This window comes from Silurus aristotelis (assembly GCF_946808225.1).
Source record: "Silurus aristotelis genome assembly, chromosome: 4".
NCBI lineage: Eukaryota > Metazoa > Chordata > Actinopteri > Siluriformes > Siluridae > Silurus > Silurus aristotelis.
This window is the reverse complement of record NC_139577.1, coordinates 17440663-17461852: the sequence shown is the minus strand read 5'-3', so window position 1 is coordinate 17461852 and position 21190 is coordinate 17440663. Positions and strand designations below refer to the sequence as shown.

The 21190-nt window shown below is 37.2% G+C and overlaps 1 protein-coding gene across 1 annotated transcript in view; it reads left to right on the top strand.

Annotated features, from left to right (window-relative positions):
• The first annotated feature begins 11824 nt into the window (after positions 1 to 11824).
• prkg1a (protein kinase cGMP-dependent 1a) overlaps positions 11825 to 21190 on the top strand; it is a 76998-nt gene continuing 67632 nt past the window's right edge. Inside the window, exon 1 of the mRNA XM_083539673.1 lies at positions 11825 to 12543. Coding sequence (XP_083395799.1) covers positions 12287 to 12543 — 257 coding nt within the window. The 5' untranslated portion in view covers positions 11825 to 12286. The remainder of the gene's footprint in view (positions 12544 to 21190) is intronic.

Genomic DNA, 21190 nt, shown 5'->3' with positions numbered 1-21190 from the left:
TTAACAAATGTACATAGAATGTAGTGTAAAGAAATGTATATTGTCACCTTTTTGATTGTCCCCTCAGCATATTTTTTTAAATGCTAGAACAAGCGATCTGGGTGAGATTTTGCTTAAATTTTGCTTAAATATATAACACATCAGATAAACCTGTAAATTTTAGAAATTCATGTACAGTAAGAGAAAATAAACTTTTACCATGAAAGGGTATTTCTGCCTTATACACAAGGGTATATTTACCCTTTATGCACATACAGAACATTTCCCCCGGTTAAAAACACACCACTGAATGTAACGAAAACCACTGTAGGAACATTGGCTGTTTCTATGAGTTTTTTTTAAGACCTACATTTTTAAAAATCAACATGCATTTATTTTCGTATTGCCTCTGGGGGATTCTCATGCCACAGTCTCACAAGCCAGACATTTAGTACTCACTAAAGCAGAAGTTCTCAGCTTTTTTTTTTTTTGGTCAGTGAGTGCAATTTAAGATTAAAAATCTTCTAATCAAATCAAGTAACATTAACACTACCTTCATATACAATATATTTCACATCAGTAATTGTTATAGCATTAATATACATGACTTAGGAGAAGATTGCCCTCTTTATGCTTTTATGGATCACAATGTGTAAAAATAGCAAATAGGTAGCATTTTGCTTTGTACAGTGTAAAAAATAATATCAGACATGCGTGCGGGCCAAAAACTGCGATTTATTTATATTGAGTTCTCTATTCAGAGAACTCAATATAAATAAATCGCAGTTTTCAAGGCACAGTAAAAAGCATATATGTCACCTCAGCTGTTACATCTTACATAAATTAATACTTACATTTTATGTATTTTAAGTATTTTTAAGCTAATTTGTACAAACTTTAAAGACATACTTAGAATTGTTGTCCTGTTTCAGTACCTTTATTAGAGAAACATCCCAATACAGGGTGGTGACACCCCAATGCTTTACAGCTGGATTAAAACACACACTCCTTTTGTTTCATATTAAGTGCCAATAGATCATAATATACAGAATATCCCTCCAAAATTGTGACGATCAGTTGGAGACTTAAGCATGGCTTATTGATTTTAAAGCACAGATTTCTGCAATGCATATGCTACAGGTGATGTAGGACTGTAGATGACTTACTGAGCATCACGTTGTCCTGAGACTTTTTTAATTCACATATAGCGTGTGTGTGTGTGTGTGTAAACATATATACATATATACAGTATGTTTATTAATTTCCTGTTGAACAAAAACTTAGTGTTAAAAGTTTCTGTTGGATACATAGTGCATACTGTGTACGCTATGTGGAAGTGCAAAGAGAAAAATCAAACTGCAGTCTTCAGGAATCTGACAGTTCTGGCTCAAGGGTAGAACATCCAAGGCTAAAAGTAATAAGTGTATGTCTTTTTTTATCTGTCTAGAGCCATATATCAATTTTGTGAAATTTGGGGTCATTTTATTTTGAGCACTGGCTTCTTCTGTGTTGACAATAAATGGCAAGATACAGGTCATTACACATTTATTATAAATATATTTAGTTTTTTCTTTCACTTGCCCTATGTCTTGCTTCTGACCTTTCACCATCCCAGTGAACAGTTTTGCAATCATGACCTGTCCTATTTTTCTTCTTTTAATGATATCCCACTGTTTATTTTTATACTTGCACAATGGAATGCATTGTAGAGCACAGCAATAGATGATACACTATTACAGCAATCGGGAGTGTCCTTAAATAGTTTAATGTTTAAATCTTACTGTTTAATAGCGTATTTTATTTGTGCATAGTCAATAACACAAACACATCAGCTGTTGTCTATGCTTTAATGCCCAGACTAATGTAGTCACACAGAAAGCAGACATGTCTTCCAGCCTGGGCCGGTCAATGGCCTTACTGAATAAACTCTGACTAAGTTGTTCTGTTCTTTTCTGCAGACTGGAGGTCAACATGTTGAAAAGGAAGGTTGTCTGACTGTGTTGTGATCTGTAATGCTTTGTGCTCATACGTGGCTGTATGAGCCAATTCGCATACAGCTTCACAATGTGTCACCAAAAAATGTGCTTTTAAAATTGGAACTTGAATAAAAGTCATTATTTTGGGCCTAGCATTTGTTTGCAGAATTTAGATTCAGAGCTATTTATATTCGTGGAACTGATCTATTGTTTGGGAGTGTGACCTGAATATTTGATGTTGCACATAATGTTACCATAATAAGAAAATAGACAAAGCTGAATAAGAAAGAGCCAAGTTTATGCAAGCCCTTTGTTTTTCATAAAAGTTTGTCTCATTAATAGGCTGGTTTATGGACTGCGACCACCATGCAAAACTTGTAGAATAAAGCCTGGATCCTGAGAGACTTGAGAAACAACTCGAAAAATTAGCATGTTTTACGCTCTTAAATGAAAGCTTGAACTTTATGCTCTGAGGACTTTATATGCTTGTAAATTCAGATATGTATGTGCAGATACAGCACCTCCTATATATACTGCACTCTCCTCATATAAACAAGCTTTACACTTTGGAACATACACCTACACTTGTGTCTTGTACATACAGTAGACACCCGTTTGGACTTGGTGGCTGCCTCTCCGGTTATGTCAAGTAAAAATGCAACGGTGTTACAAACATCAACCAGGCAACCACTGCTAAACAAACATAAATGGCAATGTACAACCCAGAAATTAAAAACAAATGGACTGCCTCGTCCATCATCATCTGTCAGAGACCTGGACTCAGCTCCATATGAGGAAATGACTCCCTCACTTGATTAGCAGGGAAGCACTGGGCCACATTGTTTTGCTGAAAGATTAATTTTGTTCTTTGATTAGCTTTAGTTGACAGACAGTCCTATTTTCCTTTCTATCTTTAGAAACTGTAGGCAGGAGTGATTGTAATATTACTTTTCTCTTTCCTGCACATCAGCAATAAACTGGTTCCTAAAAACAGCACAAGATAAAGTGGACATGTGTGATTTTGTCTCATTCTTGATCACTGCTGCTGTCACTTAGTTTCTAGTTTCATGCTGTGGAGACCACTGGGGAAATATAGGATTTGAGAGGCCTGGTGAGATCATGGCTCCATTGACTGACTCTCTGGGGACTATAACAGACATACAGATAAGGGGAAACACGCGCACACACACACACACACACACACACACACACACACACACACACACACACACACACACACACACACACACACACACACACACATACTTTGTATCCACATTCATGGATGTACAGCCAGAAAAAACATGGTAGCAGGGAAGTGAAAACTGGATTGAAATTAAAAACTAAACAAGACCACACATTAGATATGTTTATTGTGGCTCAGATATAGGAGACCTTTATGAATGTGGAAATGGAACTGAATTTGGAAGAGACTATTTGGAGATGAAAATGTTCACATATAAAGATACATGATGTTTTTTTTTTGTTTTTTTTATTTCATTTAATTATATGTTATTCTTGTTATATCTTAATTATATGTCTATATATTATATTATATTTTATTTGCCTACATTGTCTGTTAGTGATGACATTTTGCTAGTCTGCTGTGCAGTTTTCTTTTCTTTTTGTGAAGTGCTTTTAAAACATTTTAAACAGTTAATTGAGAAGTGGTATCAAGATGTAAAGTTGAAACTGAAGACTAGTCAACCTTGGTAAATTTACACACATTTTTTGTGATGTAAAAATTAAAGCTTAAGCCATTAAGCCATTAAACCATTGTCTAGCTTTTTTCTGTCAGTTACCTTACCTTATAACAATTTTACATGCAGGGAATGACCAAACACTTTTTGATATTCTAGTGGAGAAGTTTTGGAGATGTCCTGTTGGTAACTTCCCCGTAGATTTCTCCACTTTTTGATGATGTCTTTCATGGTTTCCATGGTACATGTTTTGTTAGCCCCAGGTGGACCATGGCTTCAGTAGTAGAAGATAAAACAATGAAAATCCAGCAACCTTCTTTATTCAGGTATAATCAGAATGACATATGAAAGAATTACTTTCAAACCTGAACTACAAAGGGATTTGATCATTCTGAGCACAGTCACATATACCATTGTAAGATATTTATTTATTTTACTATTCACATTCTTTTGGTTGCTATATTACATTAGTCATGCAGTATATTTATGGACTGCAAATATAACAGGAGTGTGTTGCTTTAGTCTTAAAGTGTTTATTAAATTGTTGAATTCATAGCCACTTTCCCTCACTTTTTTCCTGTCTAAATGCAAAAACAGGCTGGTTTTTTTTTTTTTTACAATAATAAGTCTTTCCCATTTAGCATGCCTGCTTTGTGGACATCTTTATCACCTCACTAACCCTTAATTATATGTTTGGTGAGTTATGCAGGTGGGGAGCCTATGGAATGCATGGCTGGAGGGTCTGAGGTCTGAGCAGGTCATAGAACTGTTTTGGGGACTAAGCCACCTGGTGTGCAGTTCACAGAGAAAGGCATGGCCACTGCATTTCAAAACATAGGTCAGTCCTTTACTGCTATTGACAAGGAACCAGTAAAACACGGTTTGTTTTCTTATGAGGGAATTAGACAGCTTGATGTTTGACACAGTAGGACATGGGCGGGATTACTGATGTCATCGGCATACAGTAAGTTTAAGCCCTGTTACTGAAAAGTGCAGAACCTTCAGGAGTAGTTTTAATGGGGCTCTTAACAGTGGTAATTTATAGTTGCTCCTGGAGTCACTTACTGCTATCTTTAGTGGCCTGGGCTTTTTATGAGCCTGAGCTTATGACCATACAACACTTTGTGTAAATAAACATAACTAGCATACCTGCCTGCTAGCCTCACACACAGCTAATAGAAACATACTTACTCCTTTCTTTTTGGCTTGCTCATGAGCGGAGTTAAAGCAGTTATTGTTGCACCCCTGCTCTGCAATCAACTTTATTGTATATCACTATTAGAATAAAATTGTATTCCATATTTAACACAAATAACAGTAGCATATTTTTCAACTGGTATGTAAACTGTCCTCTAGCTGAACTCATGCCCTGACCTGTAGTGGGTGGGTTGTAAACCAACTGCACTACTTCTGTCCTCCCTGAAAGTTGGTTCGCTTCTTTATACATGTAATTTGCATCTGTGAATCTTAATATCCAATAAGAACTGAAGACTGCCAGTGAAACAGTAAAAGTTTTTGCTAAATAAAGGAGCCTATTGTCTCTGGATAGCAATCAAGTGCAGCCAGTTAATTCGATTTATGTAATTTATTAAAGCACAGACAACAGCTCTCAGCAACAAAGTCCTCTTGTTCTCAGTCATCTCCCATGGCACCACCCCAACTTGGGGACTGTATGCCCAAACTTAAAATGTCAATCAGAATCTGTAAGCTTTTACTGTCTGCCAGTGGAGTAGACTACTGATTAAAATAGTACCTGTTTAATCTAGGTGGCATGATTTTAGATGTATATTATATGTATAATTTATTTATTTTAGTGACGTGCACATTATTATAAATCATGCATATGCATTGTTGATGTTTTTACACCAATCCTGCCTGTCAACATATTTTGCACCAGTCCAGAAATATCCAGTGCATTTATGTAAAATGTGACATGCAGTACTTTGTATTCTGTTGAAATCAACTGAACTGGAAATAGTGTATCTTTTTTAGAACTTCAGAGCCATTGTAGTATGTCCAGTGTGAACTCATCTGTGGGTTATTAAGCTTTTGGAACAAAGCCCTACACCTAAAATAAATAATATATTATAATAAATAAACATTGTCCTTGACCTCCTTTTTTTTACATCAATGAAAATACAAACACTGCATGCACACATTTACTGAGGCCATACACAAACCCAAATTTACAGTAACAGCTCTGTCAGAATACTGGTTACTAAATAATTTAGCACTGAATATTAACTAAGCATAGAGCTTGCATTACATGCACAATGTTGTGTAAACAACAGTTATAGTCAAGACAGATGGTATGCAGAAAGCAAGTATGTAAGGCAGTTGTGCTATGAGATTCGAAGTGCAGTGTTTGCTCAATATGCATAAGATGTAGAGCTCTGTCTTCAGCCCAGCGACAGGGAAATAGGTATCTAACTTACCTTTTGAGCTTAACTCCTTTTATGGCTTGCATTACATTGCACTCTTTCTGCATAGCTGTCATATGATTTTTTTTTATATATATGTTATAACCAGTGACTACAGAATATTTAACACCACAAATATGATAGAATGCAAAGGATGTGAAGCCATTCAGATGGATACACAAATAACGTTGGTGGACTATGTTAAGACTAAGGAATGTCATATATGCTGCTCAAGCAAAGCTTGTGACAAGTTTTAAATTAATTATGTCTCAATAGAGGCTGGTGAAAGCTTTGTGAATCACTAACAATAAAATTAAACATTGTATCCCATGGAGATAAAATAGTATGTTATGTAAGTATTTTGGCAGAGTGTAATAATAAGTGAGAATGCACAGTATGGAAGCATATCTTATACTTGATTTGTAAGAAAGCACAAATCTGATAAAAAAAAAAAAAAATCAGTGGGCTGTCGAAACAATCATCTAAAAATACACCTGGCATGCCATGTGAGAAAGTGATACAATGAGAGACAATAAGTGTGATTAGAGAGAAAAAGAGAGAAAGACATAGTGATGGGAAAATGTAAATGGTTAGAGAGCAGGAAAAGCAGCGTGGTGAGAATTACCAGCTGACAGAATATAAGAAGATACTAAATGCTAGAGTGTTAGAAGAAAAAAGACAGGCTTTCCTCTGCCCTGGGAATTCCTAACTGGCTACTCCAACGTACAGGCAATAAGAATACAGTAACTCCTGTTTTTCGCGATGGTTATGTTCCAAAACAAAAAAACATGATAAACAGCCGCCACCTCAAAAATTTCATTATTTCAACATAAAAACTATTACCTATAAGTTTTTTGGTTTATAGTGCTATCAGTGAGAAACTGGGAAAATCAGCAAAACAAATTAGTCATGTGGCAAATGCAATTTCGCGATAAACTGGGGACGCGAGTTTTGAGAAGTACTAGAAATGCCATTTGTGCCCCTTAACACAGCTATATCAGCCAGATTTTTTTTTTCTGGTACAAAAGTATTACTTTTGAAACATGTGAAATATATTCTGTAAGCAGACTTACTTACCTGCTTTTTAATTCTTGAATCTTACCTGATAGCAAAAGGTGAAATATCTCATTGGCTCAGAGGCTCTGAAGAGGATTTTTTGCAGTGAGTGCAACAAGTAGATTCATTCATTTATTTATCTTTACTAAACACTTTATCTTTTCAGGGTCACAGGGATTTCAGTGCCTATCCCAGGGCATAAGTCAGGGACATCAGTCCATTTGTCCACAAAAGCACCCCCCCCCCCCCACACACACACACCTCTTGCTCCTTTGCAAACTTCTTCACATGGTAAATGAATTTAACACCTACATACTGTGTATATTTAAGGAATATCTCCCAAGCAAGCCTGCAATATTGCTTTTATGCAATAGAAAAATTTTGCATACCTGGCATTTAGACACAGTATGGACATCTGTTTATTTTTGCTCGATTAGTAAAAATAGATGCCAAAGAAGCCACACACACTCTATTGCATGCCAGCAAGCTGCCTAGATAAAGAACATTGTACATTCCTGCTAAGGGTGCTTTTGGTAAAATTGCTGCCTTTACTTTCTTTTTTATTTTCATCTGACTTTAAAGTCCAAAGTTAAAATCCTGAAAAGCATCATTTGCCATTTTTTTTTTATCTTATGTTGCAAACACAAACAAGCATTACACACAAAAAAATGTCCCAGTGTGGTTATAAATATCATCATTCTTGGATGGAGGCACAACCAAACAAATTAGTGTACAGGAACGAGGTGTTGGACGATATGTTTTAGCACATATTTACTGTTGTCAGCTATATAAATGCAGGAATCAGGAACAATATATCCTAACTGTTCTTATTTCGGTGCAGAACTGATAAAGTGGTGATGCCAGTGTCACCTTGTCCATTAAATCTTGGCTTTCTGTGGGTAGTGTAACAGGAATAAGATGAGTAATGTCTGCTCCTGCTCTTACCCAAAAGGGCACCGTCAAACACCTGTAATCCTATCTGTCCCTCAGGTAAACAGGGGAACACAGCATTACTCTATAGTACCACTCAGGCATTAGGGATAGATAGATAGATAGATAGATAGATAGATAGATAGATAGATAGATAGATAGATAGATAGATAGATAGATAGATAGATAGATAGATAGATAGATAGATAGATAGATAGATAGATAGATAGATAGATAGATAGATAGATAGATTTTACACTAATATTCTTTTAGTGAAATCATTTTAAATATTATGTCTGGAAAATGCTTTCCATTCCGATTATGAGAGGTTTTCCAGGCAAGAACAATATTTAAGAAAACAATAAAAAATACATATTGAAAGAAGAAGCCTAGTATGAAAATATGATGTACTCTTATTATGTCAAGACTCTCAATCTCTCTTTCTTGTTCTTTCTCTCTATCAGGGGTTTCATCATAGTCTTAGGACTTGAAATATTGTTGGTAAGGGGTTTTAATTGACCTAAGAGTCACATAAAACTTAATAAACTTAATAAAACAGTTTCCAGAGAGACATCCGATGTATACAGTTGATGTAAAAAGTATACACAACATTATGAAATTGCAGGTTTTTTAAATATAAAGATATGCATTTAAAATATAGCAACATTAATATCATGGACTGATATTACATAGGACTTTGATTATCCTTTTCTGAAAACATTTCTTTGTTGATGTTGATTACTACTTTGGGTCATTGTCAAATGTGTGAAATGTAAAATGTGAAGTTCCTCTTCATTTGCAGCTTTTTGACAGAGGACAGAAAGTTCTGTGCCAAAATATCTTGGTATCTGGAGCTATTCATTTACCCATCTATCTTGACAATGCTCCTGGCCAAGCTGTAGAGAAGCAGCCCTAAAGAATGATGCTACCCCCACTATGCTTCTCTATTGGTATGGTGTTCCTTGGATGGTGCCCTGTATTGGCCTTCTTGATAAAATGGCTAACAACATAGACATTATCCTCACTAGCACATTAGACACCGTTGCCCCCATCCGGTTAAAAAAGGTTAGAGAAAAAACACCTGCCATATGCATGCCCTCAAGAGAACAGTCCGTATTCTTAAAAGAAAATGGAGAAAAATTAAATTGGAGGTGTTTAGAATTGCGTATAAAGACAGAATGCTCAGCTACAGATAGGCGCTAAATGCTGCTAGAGCCTGAACCTGAACAAACTCATAAAAAAACAACAAAAACAATCCTAGTTTTCTTTTCAGTACAGTAGCTAAATCAACACCAAATTATGTAATTGAAATTTTTTTTTCATCACAGTTTAGTAGTGAGGACTTTAGGAATTTCTTGACTGAAAAAAAATTAAGTATTAGAAAAACAATTGTAAAGGTCCAACCTCTAACAGCATCTCCTCATCCAATTGTACCAAAAATCATCAACTAAACTGCTTTACATGTGTAGGACAGGAATAGCTGTATGATGTTATTATCAAAACCAAATCAACATGTCTGTTAGATCCCATTACAACTAAACTACTGAAAGAAGTGTTACATAGAGCTGGTAAACCTCCTCTGAAGATTATTAACTCCTCACTATCTTTAGGTCAGGTCCCTAAACCCCTCAAGCTGGCAGTTATTAAGACCCTCATTAAGAAACCTAATTTGGATCCAAACACACTATCAAATTACAGACCCAATTAAAATCTCCCATTTATGTCTAAGATTTTAGAAAAGATTGTGTCTGCCCAATTATGCTCCTACTTACAAGAGAACAATATCTTTGCAGAGTTTCAGTCAGGTTTCCAATCACTAACTACCTGTCTGTTTTTAGCTTCACACCAAGGCTAGATCTATTAGTTTTGCTGTGCTGTATTCGACACTATAAATCATGACATTCTCCTAGATCACCTACAAAATTACATCAGCATTCAGGGGCAGGCATTGAGCTGGTTTAAATCCTACCTGCCTGATCATTACCATTTTGTAGACTTATATGGAGAGCTATCCAGGTTAATGCAAGTAAAATTATGGGGTGCCACAAGGTTCAGTTCTAGGACCCCTGCTTTTCACAATATACATGCTAACCTTGTGAAATTTTATTAGAAGGCATGGGATTAGCTTCCACTGTTATGCTGATGATACCCAGCTTTATATCTCATCAAAACCAGAATATACAGCTCAATTGGCTCGGATAACTGAGTGTGTCTGAGGTTGCGCCAGCCCTAGTCACGTCCCACCTCATGAAGATTGTGGACCTTTAAAGAAGTAGATGCCAAACCCTGCAAACATCCCGAACCATCTAGAGATGTACCAGTGCCATTTGGATTCCACTTCATGTGGAGTTAGGACATTGGACCTCTTTGAGTGTTTAAAGGCCTGAGTGTCTGGCATGTAGAAGTTTGTGTTGGATCTATGATTATCACAAATGTTGAGCTATTTTATGAGTTGCTCAGTAGCTCCTGGTTCCATAATCACAAATGACTGTAAATGACTGTAGAAAGGACATTACTCATAATCTTACATTCCAGTGCTCATGTTAGTTCTCAATCTCCAATGTTCTGTATTGTTTAAAGATTTATAATCACACTCTTGATGTCACCCAAATGAGGATGGGAACCCCTTTTGAGTCTGGTTCCTCTCAAGGTTTCTTGCTCATGACATCTAGGGGAGTTTTTCCTTGCCACAGTCACCATGGCTGCTCATCAGGGATAAATACACAGCGTTCACCTTAACTCTTAAATTCAGTAAAGCTGCTTTGAGACAATGTCTGTTGTGAAAAGCGCTATAGAAATAAACTTGACATGACTTGACTTGACTTTGTGCCAAACATACAGTTTAAAATTATGGCCAAATTGTTTTTTTTTTTTCTTGTCCGACCATTTTTCCACATGGTTTGGGGTGACTGAATCTTTTGGCATAATTCAGATGGGCTTGCATATTCTTCTTTGTAAAATAAAATGGCTTCCATCTTGCCACCCTTTCCCATAGTCCGAAATTGTGCAGAATACAGAAAATGACATCTAAGAAATTCATGTAGATCCTCCACTCTTGTTGTTGGCCTCTTGGTAGCTTTGCTGATAGGTTTTCTCCTTGAAGTCGCCTATCATCAACTTTAGAGTGTCTTCCTGATCTTTGTCTCTGTGGTGCCATATTTTCTCCACCTACTCATGAAGGTTTTGACATTCAGTGCCTTTGACACTCTTTAATATCCCTCTCATGAATGGTACAGTTCAAAAATTATATAATTCTTTGGCAACTCTTTGTGTCCCATGACTCTTTTATTTAGTTTTATTCAGAAACACTTTAATTGATAGCAGGTGTATGGCATTTATCTACATGCCTACTTTTTATGTGCCTGGTTAACCTAGACACTAAGACTGTGCAGACTTATGCAGTCAGGGTATTGTAGTTTTTTATTTTTATTTTTTAATTACCAAACATTTCTATTATCTGTGTATATTTGTTTGTTGAGAGAATGTAACAAGTCTGACATTTATGTTATCTCTTTCTTTATATTTTTAAATCCAGCAATTTCATAAAGGTGTGCAAACTTTTCTATATGACTTAAAGTCAAAGCAAATGAAAAGTAGTTCATGCACATAACACTCTGTTGACCATGTTGTCTAATTGCATTAGCAATTAGACAACATGGTCAACACTCTGTTGACCATGTTGTCTAATTGCTAATGCAAAATTTTGACTTTGAGTCAACGTTCAAATGAATCTTAGCCCGCACAACCCAATGCATAACAGTCGAGTCGAGTTACACTCCGCTACGTCATTTTGTCGCACCACGTGACACACGAGAGCTCTGAGTTGTTCTATCTCGACGTTGAGAGTGAGGGCTTTGCAGTAATTCCGGATTTGCTCCATCTCGGAAATGAATGAATAAATCACAGACGGCTGCGATCCTTCTCTCCTTCCGTGCTTCCCGCGCGCACGCGCGCGTGTGTGTGTGTGTGTGTGTGTGTGTGTGTGTGTGTGTGTGTGTGTAAAGTGACGGGGCGGAAGAGGGGCTGGAATTGCTCTGTGGATGAGAGGTGATCATCATCATCATCCTCATCAGCGCCCTGAGTCTCCGAGTTCACTTGGACCAGCGACGTGGATTCCGGACTTCAAAAGTAAGCTGTTGTCCGGCGCGCGCGCACCCTTCATTGTCGCCTGCGTTGCGATTGAACTTTTGGAGCGCCTCAAAAGGGGGGAAAAAAGAAACGAAAAATGAGTGACCTAGAGGAAGACTTTGCCAAGATCTTGCTTCTGAAGGAGGAGAGAATCCAGGAGCTGGAAAGGCGCCTGGCGGAGCGTGAGGATGAAATCCAGGAGCTGAAGCGGAAGCTGCACAAGTGTCAGTCCGTGTTACCGAGCGCGCAAGTGATAGAGCCGAGGACACGGCGCGCGCAGGGCATTTCAGCCGAACCGCAAACGCACCAGGATTTAAGCAGACAAAGCTTTCAGAAATACGCCAAATCAGACAGGTGAGCCTTCTGAACTGCACAAAACAACCAAATGATCCAAATAGCAATAATGCGGTGATGTGATGAGTTTAGGCACCTGCCTTTATGTTTCAATGCACATTTTCTACACTTTTACTTGTGCTACAGTCTTTCTGGTATGTATGAATGGTGCACTTCTTTCATTCTAATTCGCTGATGATGACCGCGCATCTTTCTGTGCAAGGGGAAAAAAAGAAGGTGGTGGTGGTTTGTGTGTGTGTGTGCGTGCGCGCGCGCGGGATGGAGGGTGGGAGGGGGGGGGGGGGGGTTGGGGGGTGAGAGGAAGAAAGAGAGTCTATAATTGATCCAAACCATCATCGTGTTCCCAGCGGGCGGCGAGCACAGGAAGCTTCGTACATTATCGGCTTTTAGGGTCTAAACGCGCAGCGCCCGAGAGCTTGTCTGAGGATATTTAATACCCCATTAGAAAGTGCTCTGTTTGACCATATGTTCAACTCCCTTCCTCCAGTTCCTGGCCTAATTTCTTTTCTTTTCCCTTTTTTTTTGTAAACCACACGTTTACTTTACTTGAAAATGTGCATTAATGACAATCTGACAGAAGTGCATACACTGAATGGAACTGCATAACATTTGAAAACAAACAAACAAACAAAACAAAAAAAACTAACAAGAACTGCTGAATATACACACACACACACACACACACACACACACACACACACACACACACACACACACACACACATATATATATATATAACTTTGTATTGAACTTATTGCAAATTAAAGACCACACACCTACCCAGATAACAGATACATATAGATTTACCAAGCTGTATAAATTGTAAAAGAAAATGAAAATGACCAATTGGTATCTGAAAGTCTGCTGAGATTCAATGTTTGTTCAAATATAGGCCTAGATGACTAAGTTCTTGGATTCTAATAAAACCCGAGCCATTTTTATGCCATGGTGTCCTCAGACACGCGTCAAAAGGTATTAGAGGGGTTTAGGCTAACGTCAGATAAGATCTGTCCACATAGACTGTTATAGCAAGCGGAGAAACAATTCAAATAACTCAAGCCATGAAACAGAAATACCTCTGGTAGAGAACACTTATCCTCTTGCAGTGGCTGACACACAGGTGGTTTTTGTACTCGAGAGTGGCACTGTAGTTATTTAATACTGCAGACTTTTCCCAGGCTTTTTGTTTTTATTGTTATTGTTATTTTTAGGATTGTTGTTGTTGTTTTCCTGCTTAATAACATATACCACAAGAGGGCAGCAACCCCATATTGTATTGTTTTTGATCGCTCAAGCTGGAAGGGGATGAAGCAGGTACAATTCAGAGAATGTAAACTATTTTATTCCCACAATAAAAAAATATATTGTTCAGTTAAATGAGTCAACACTATGAGCATCTAAAAAAAAAACAAAAAACAATAACAAATGTATGCCTCACTTAATGAGATAAATATTTATATTAGACATGCTGTTTCTTTGTTTAAACCACAAAATCCTAACTAGTTCTGCATCAGGGTTTTTCCCGATCACTCATACAGTCACATCTTGTTTTAAAAGTTATCTAACTGGTGGCGTAGAGTGCTAGATTTTTTCTACTGGAGCCTATACTTGAAAAGACAAAAAGACAGAAAACATCTTTAGTCCTGACAAGGCCGGCACGCCTTTGTCCAAACTCTGAAAGAATTTTAAGAATCAACAGTTATAAAAAACAGAAGGTCACAAGATGTCCGAAAAAACAGCTGTATTCCTAAAATACATTTTTAGAGCATTTACGTACCCTAATGGTACTGAAACGTAATATGGCAATAAAAATCTATGAATGTATCTGTGATGAATAGGTTCCTAATGCGATAATTTGGGAAAGGACATGACCTGATTGTTTTTACTGGATTACTATGTGCTGAGTCACATGTGACACTACAGACAAAATAAAGAATGCCTGATGCACCACGCATGGTGGGTTCTCTGAGAGCACAGAGACTGGACACCAATGTCCTAGCCAATAAATACTCAATGCTTTATGCCAAGTCAAGTAACATTATGAAAGCTACATATAGCTTTTATTCTTCATTTGAACCTTTCATTTCCACAAAATCTTTTTAGCGTTCAGAGCACACCAATTTACCACACTGGGCTTATCTGTATTGCTTTATTGTTTAGATTAAGCAGTTGGGTGTTTAGTTGCTTAGCAATGGCAAAAAGATAGACTCTACTGTAATTGGTCCCTAGTTATAGAGATATCCCAAGGTGCTGTCTAATCTGGGCCTTGCTGTTTGTTCAGTTATCAGTGAAATCAGGGGTCAGACCCAGAACACTGGCTGTTGTGGGTCTGTGGCACCAGAGAACAGCAACGCTCATCATATTACAACAGATTCCCTTACCATCGATCTATAGAGGAAGAGCCATGCAAGAAGAGTTTGTAGAGGTGAAATTTAAAGCCTGGGTGAGGCCTTCTGAAGGGCAGCTAGAGAACTAATCTATCTATCTATCTATCTATCTATCTATCTATCTATCTATCTATCTATCTATCTATCTATCTATCTATCTATCTATCTATCTATCTATCTATCTATCTATCTATCTATCTATTTATAATGTGTATCTATGCATACACTATATATATATATATATATATATATATATATATATATATATATATATATATATATATATATATATATATATATAAAATCACACAAGCAGTACGGATTTACTTTCCTCTAAAAATAACTCAACATACAGCCATTACTGTCAAAATAGCTGGCAAAAAAAGTGACTACAAGTGACCCTAAGTGATAATAGCTGTACATCGTTTAACTATGCACACGTCGTATTCATCATGTTCATGTTTTTGTCTGCGTGACAGGACCTACAAATTTGTGTATCTTGTATTATAGCAGTTAATATTTGGTGCTTTCAGTACAATTCTCTCATACTGACCACTGGATGGCACCCAATGGTAAAGAACCCTCTGAGGATTTATACATTAGAATTGTTGGTCTCCACAAAGATGGCCTAGACTATAAAAAGATCAGTAACTCCCTAAAACTGAGTCACAGTACAGTGGCCATGGTTATGCAGAGGTTTTCCAAGATGTTTTTCAGTCAGAACAGGCCTCGCAAGGGTCGATCAAAGAAGTTGAGTCCTCATGCTGTGCTTCAGAAGCTGGGTTAAAAAAGAAAGACGCTTGAGTTCTGCCATCATTGCTTTACAGGTTGCAGAATTAGATCGTCGTACTTGTCAGTGCTCAGACCATACGCTGAACACTGCAACAAAAAAGCACACAAACAGTTTGTAGAAGACAACTTGTCCAAGAGCTTGAATCACTGGAATCACGTCCTGTGGTGAGATGAGACTACGATAAACTTGTTTGTCTCAGATGGTGTCCAGCATGTGTGGCTACACCCTGCTGAGGAGCACCAAGAAAATTGTGTCTTGAATACAGTCAAGCATGGTGATGGTGATGTTTTCCAACATATTAACAATCCCAAACACACCACCAAGATAACAGATGCCTTGCTGAGGAAGCTGAAGATAAAACTGATGGAGTGGCCAATTATGTTTCCAGACCTGACCCCTATTGAGCACCCTTGGGGCATCCTTAAGTGAACGGTGGAGAAGTGCCATATGTCTAACATCCAGCAGCTTTCTGATGTCATTATGGATGAGTGGAAGAGGATCCCAGCAACAACCTGTGCAGCTCTGGTAAATTCCATGCCCAGGAGGACAAACTATTGACACTTTGCACACAGCTTTTATATGTTCACTTAAGGTGTACTCACTTTTGTTGCTGGTTATTAACGCAATAATGGGCGTATGTTTAAGTTATTTTCAGAGGACAGTAAATCTGTACTACTATACAAGCTGCACATTGACAATTCTAAAATAGATCCAAGTTTCATTTTTATAGTATTGTCCCTTTGAGAAGATGTGAGGGGTGTACTATATATATATATATATATATATATATATATATATATATATATATATATATATATATATATATATATATATATATATATATATATATATTATATTATATTGCAGCCATTTGCTAAAATCATTTTAGTTTGTTCCTCATTAATGTACACATAGCACCCCATATTGACAGAAAAACACAGAATTGTTGACATTTTTGCAGATTTATAAAAAAAATTAATAAACTGAAATATCTAATGGTTCTAAGTATTCAGACCCTTTGCTGTGACACTCATATATTTAACTTAGGTGCTATCCATTTCTTCTGATCATCCTTGAGATGGTTCTACACCTTCATTTGAGTCCAGCTGTGTTTGATTATACTGATTGGACTTGATTAGGAAAGCCACACACCTGTCTATATAAGACCTTACAGGTCACAATGCATGTCATAGCAAATGAGAATCATGAGGTCAAAGGAACTGCCTGAAGAGCTCAGAGACAGAATTGTGGCAAGGCACAGATCACAAAGTTACGAAAAAATTCTGCTGCACTTAATGTTTCTAAAAGCAACAGTGGCCTCCATAATCCTTAAATGGAAGACGTTTGGCCAAACTGAGCTATTGGGGTAGAAGAGCCTTGGTGAGAGAGGTAAAGAAGAACCCAAAGATCACTGTGGCTGAGCTCCAGAGATGCAGTCGGGAGATGGGAGAAAGTTGTAGAAAGTCAACCATCACTGCAGCCCTCCACCAGTCAGGGTTTTATGGCAGAGTGGTCCGAAGGAAGCCTTTCCTCAGTGCAAGACACATGAAAGCCTGCATGGAGTTTGCTAAAAAACACCTGATGGACTCCAAGATGGTGAGAAATAAGACTGGGCCGAATGTTTACATTCCAACAAGACAATGACCCTAAGCACACAGCTACAATAAGGAAGGAGTGGCTTCACAACAATTTCATGACTGTTCTTGAATGGCCCAGCCAGAGCCCTGACTTAAACCCAATTGAGCATCTCTGGAGAGACCTAAAAATGGCTGTCCACCAACGTTTACCATCCAACCTGACAGAACTGGAAAGGATCTGCAAGGAGGAATGGCAGATGATCCCCAAATCCAGGTGTAAAAAACTTGTTGCATCTTTCCCAAAACGACTCATGGCTGTATTAGATCAAAAGGGGGCTTCTACTAAATACTGAGCAAAGGGTCTGAATACTTAGGACCATGTGATATTTTAGTTTTTCTTTTTTAATAAATCTGCAACAATGTCAACAATTCTGTGTTTTTCTGTCAATATGGGGTGCTATGTGTACATTAATGAGGAAGAAAAATTAACTTAAATGATTTTAGCAAATGGCTGCAATATAACAAAGAGTGAAAAATTTAAGAGGGTCTGAATACTTTCCATACCCACTGTATACCAGGGGCTTTGCATTTGGTACCTGGGCCTTCAGTGGGGACTTACCCAACTTAATCCACCTCCTAACAACACCACTATCACGTCACAATTATAGAAACCCACAACACTATACAAAAACGCAATATAACAAGGTGTGGCATTACAGAGAGAGAGAGGAATTTCACATATGGAGGCTAAATACAATTTTACTAAAGCAAGCTTCAAACCTCTACACTACAACCACAACTGTGGATCACATTATCTGGAGCAGTTCAGAATCAATATTTGTCTAATATCATAACAAAAACATACATTTTTGTTTTTTATAAAATACAACCTACTCACCAGCGATGCATACTCATAATTTGCAGTGCTCCTCAGAGGCTGTAAGCCAGTGGTACCGCTTGTAGGCACTGGTCTGGAAGTGGCAAACAAATCCTTTCCTGTGCTGAGACAAGCTAGCTGTCATCTGGGTTGGCTTAGCTTTTCTTGAAAATAGATTTTTTAGAATGTCCGAGACCAAATCAATTTATCTTCCTCCGTCAGCTATTGTGGGCATAAAAACGTCTAACTCAGATGTATTCATGTGTGCAGAGCGCTACAGACATGTTTTGCTAGTCGAACTTGGCTGTAACAGTTTCCCTCTGACCAACCAATAAGGGGATGGGAAAATGCTGATGCTATTTTGGGCCAGCTAGCTGGTGCTGTGAGACAAATTTTAAATCTGATTGGGTAAAGAAACAGACCCGTTGCTAATATAGTTTAAGGTTCATTGGCCAGCACTACAGATTCTGAAGGCCCTGGGCATATTAGATTGACATGGCAGCACATAGAGGCTGAAATCTGATTAGACAAAATGTAACATCCACATACACGTACTGGGAGCAGTGCAGCCAAGAGAAATGCTACGAAATGAAGAGAATAGACTGTTGGGAATAAATTATTACAATTTTATGAAAAAAAAAAAAAAAAATTAGAATTTAGGTTGTAAATGTAGGTCAGTGCTTCTAATAGTGTTTAGGTGAGCAGAGAAAGCTTTGCTGGTCCTGACGACCCACCACTGATATATACAGCTCTTTTAAGTTCCCACTACATTTTTACATTTTACTCTCCACAACCATGCCATGAAAATGAATGTAAATTTATGCAAGTAATGTTCATCTCATTAGTAACACCTAGAAGCTAATAGTCGATGACTGTAAAAACATAGCTAAGACAGCTTAATCTCAAATCTTTCTTGTACAAAAAGCCACATAAATAATAGGGTCAGAGGTGTTTTAGCACCAACAGCATGAATCCATTGTCCCAGTCTGCCTTGTGTAAACAGTCCAGGCTGCTGAAGGTTGTATAATTGTGTGGGTAGTGTTTTATGGTACACTGGGGCTCATTATTACCAATCACTCAATCACTCAACACTCACTCACTTGAATGTCACAGCTTATTTGGGGTTTGTTGGTGACCATGTGCATGCCTTCATGGCCACAATATACAATCTCCAAATGGCTATTTCCCACATGTAAATGTCATAAAGCCACCCTAGTCTAGTTTTATGAAAGTGAAAATGAGTTTAATGTTCACTGATGGCCTTCCCAGTAACTGGATCTAATTCCAGTTGCACAATATATGTCAACATGGACCAGTATCTCAAAGGCATGGAACGAACTCCATGCCACATCTACGGTTGTTTTTTTGAAGGGGCCCTATCCATATATACATATGTGAGAGAGTGAGAGTTTTTTTTTTTTTTACTTCCCTGATAAGTCTCTCATGGCATCTGAATGTTCTCATGTGCTGTGAAAATCTTTCAACATTCTTTCGTTTGTAAAACACATACCAGCTATTCCTGAATCCTTATTGCATACCTATGACTAAACACACACACACACACACACACACACACACACACACACACACACACACACACACACACACACACGCACACAGTGTACTGTAACACTAACAGTGCCACTATCACATAATAGAAAGTTTATATTTCTTGGGTGAAATTTTAAATAATCCTATCCCAGGGATTTGTTTGTTCTGTGTTACTGCACATATTTTTCAGTTTTTTAGTCACTGAGTCTCAGGATTTAGAGTTGAAAACGTCTATTATCATCCATCTCTGTAAAGACATAAAACATCTAAAAGGAAATTACTGTTCACATAGTTTGTACACCAGAGGGTGCCTTGGGCCTTTGTGTCACAGATACCATTTTCCCATCTCACTCTTCAGTAACTTCTAGACAGAATGCATATTTCATTAAAAGCCAGTTTGTGAAAACTATGGTGTTCCATAAAAAAATAAAAAAATAATAATAATAATATTAATGTTCTTAAAAATCTTTTGTTTGATTTATTTTATAGAGCAGTATATACTTCACTTCAAAATTCACTTCAAGTCAGGAATCCCTTCCATTGTTGAAACATTTAAACAGACTCTTTAAAATCACAGCACACCTTCATTGTATAATAATAATCAAAGAATTCAAACAATGTGCACATTAGTTAAAAGTGTAGAGTCATATTTTTTGGAGCCCATACTTTCGAATCACAAATACCAAACAAGATGTGTAAAGTAACACCCTGTAGGATCCTCATCATACTCTATCCACCCAAACATTGTCACAGTTTTAGAACATAATGCAAGTACACATAATGAAAGATTTTTGGGTAAATTACAAATATTACATATATGTTATCTCATGTCAAATTTTACTAGAAATCTTTTTTTGCAAAACCTGTTTTGACAGTTTCACTACCACATTTTCTGAAATGTAGTTTTTTAAAAACTCCTTATGTTTTGCCCAACTTGTCACATGTTGCATATTATGGCATGCACCACATCAAATTGTTCGCTGAACTAGCTATAGGTTTGTTTATGTGTTTTTATGATATACATGCCTTTATAAACCTTCAAACCAGACTTACTACCATGGAAAGGCATCAAATCACAGTATACCTTTAAATTTCCTTAAAACAGTTTTTCTCTTTCTCTACTTGGAGCCAGACATATCAGTTTCTAGGTGACCTGCATTCATGATGATTTTACTCCTATTAGAAAGACAATAGAAAGGCCCAGATTATTGATTATTGTTTGACTGGAAATGTTTAGGTGTATGAAGATTGTCCTGGTTAAACAATAAGAAAGCGATTACAATAACCTGTTTTCTTTTGTTCATGCAAAATTATGCTGAAATTAAGTATGCAAATTAATGCATATAGGCCATCAGTCTCATTTGTATACATGCATGCAAATTAGAAAAAGTTTTGATTATAAAAATAAAGCAAGCAAGCAAGCAAGCAAGCAAGCAAGCAAGCAAGAAAGAAAGAAAGAAA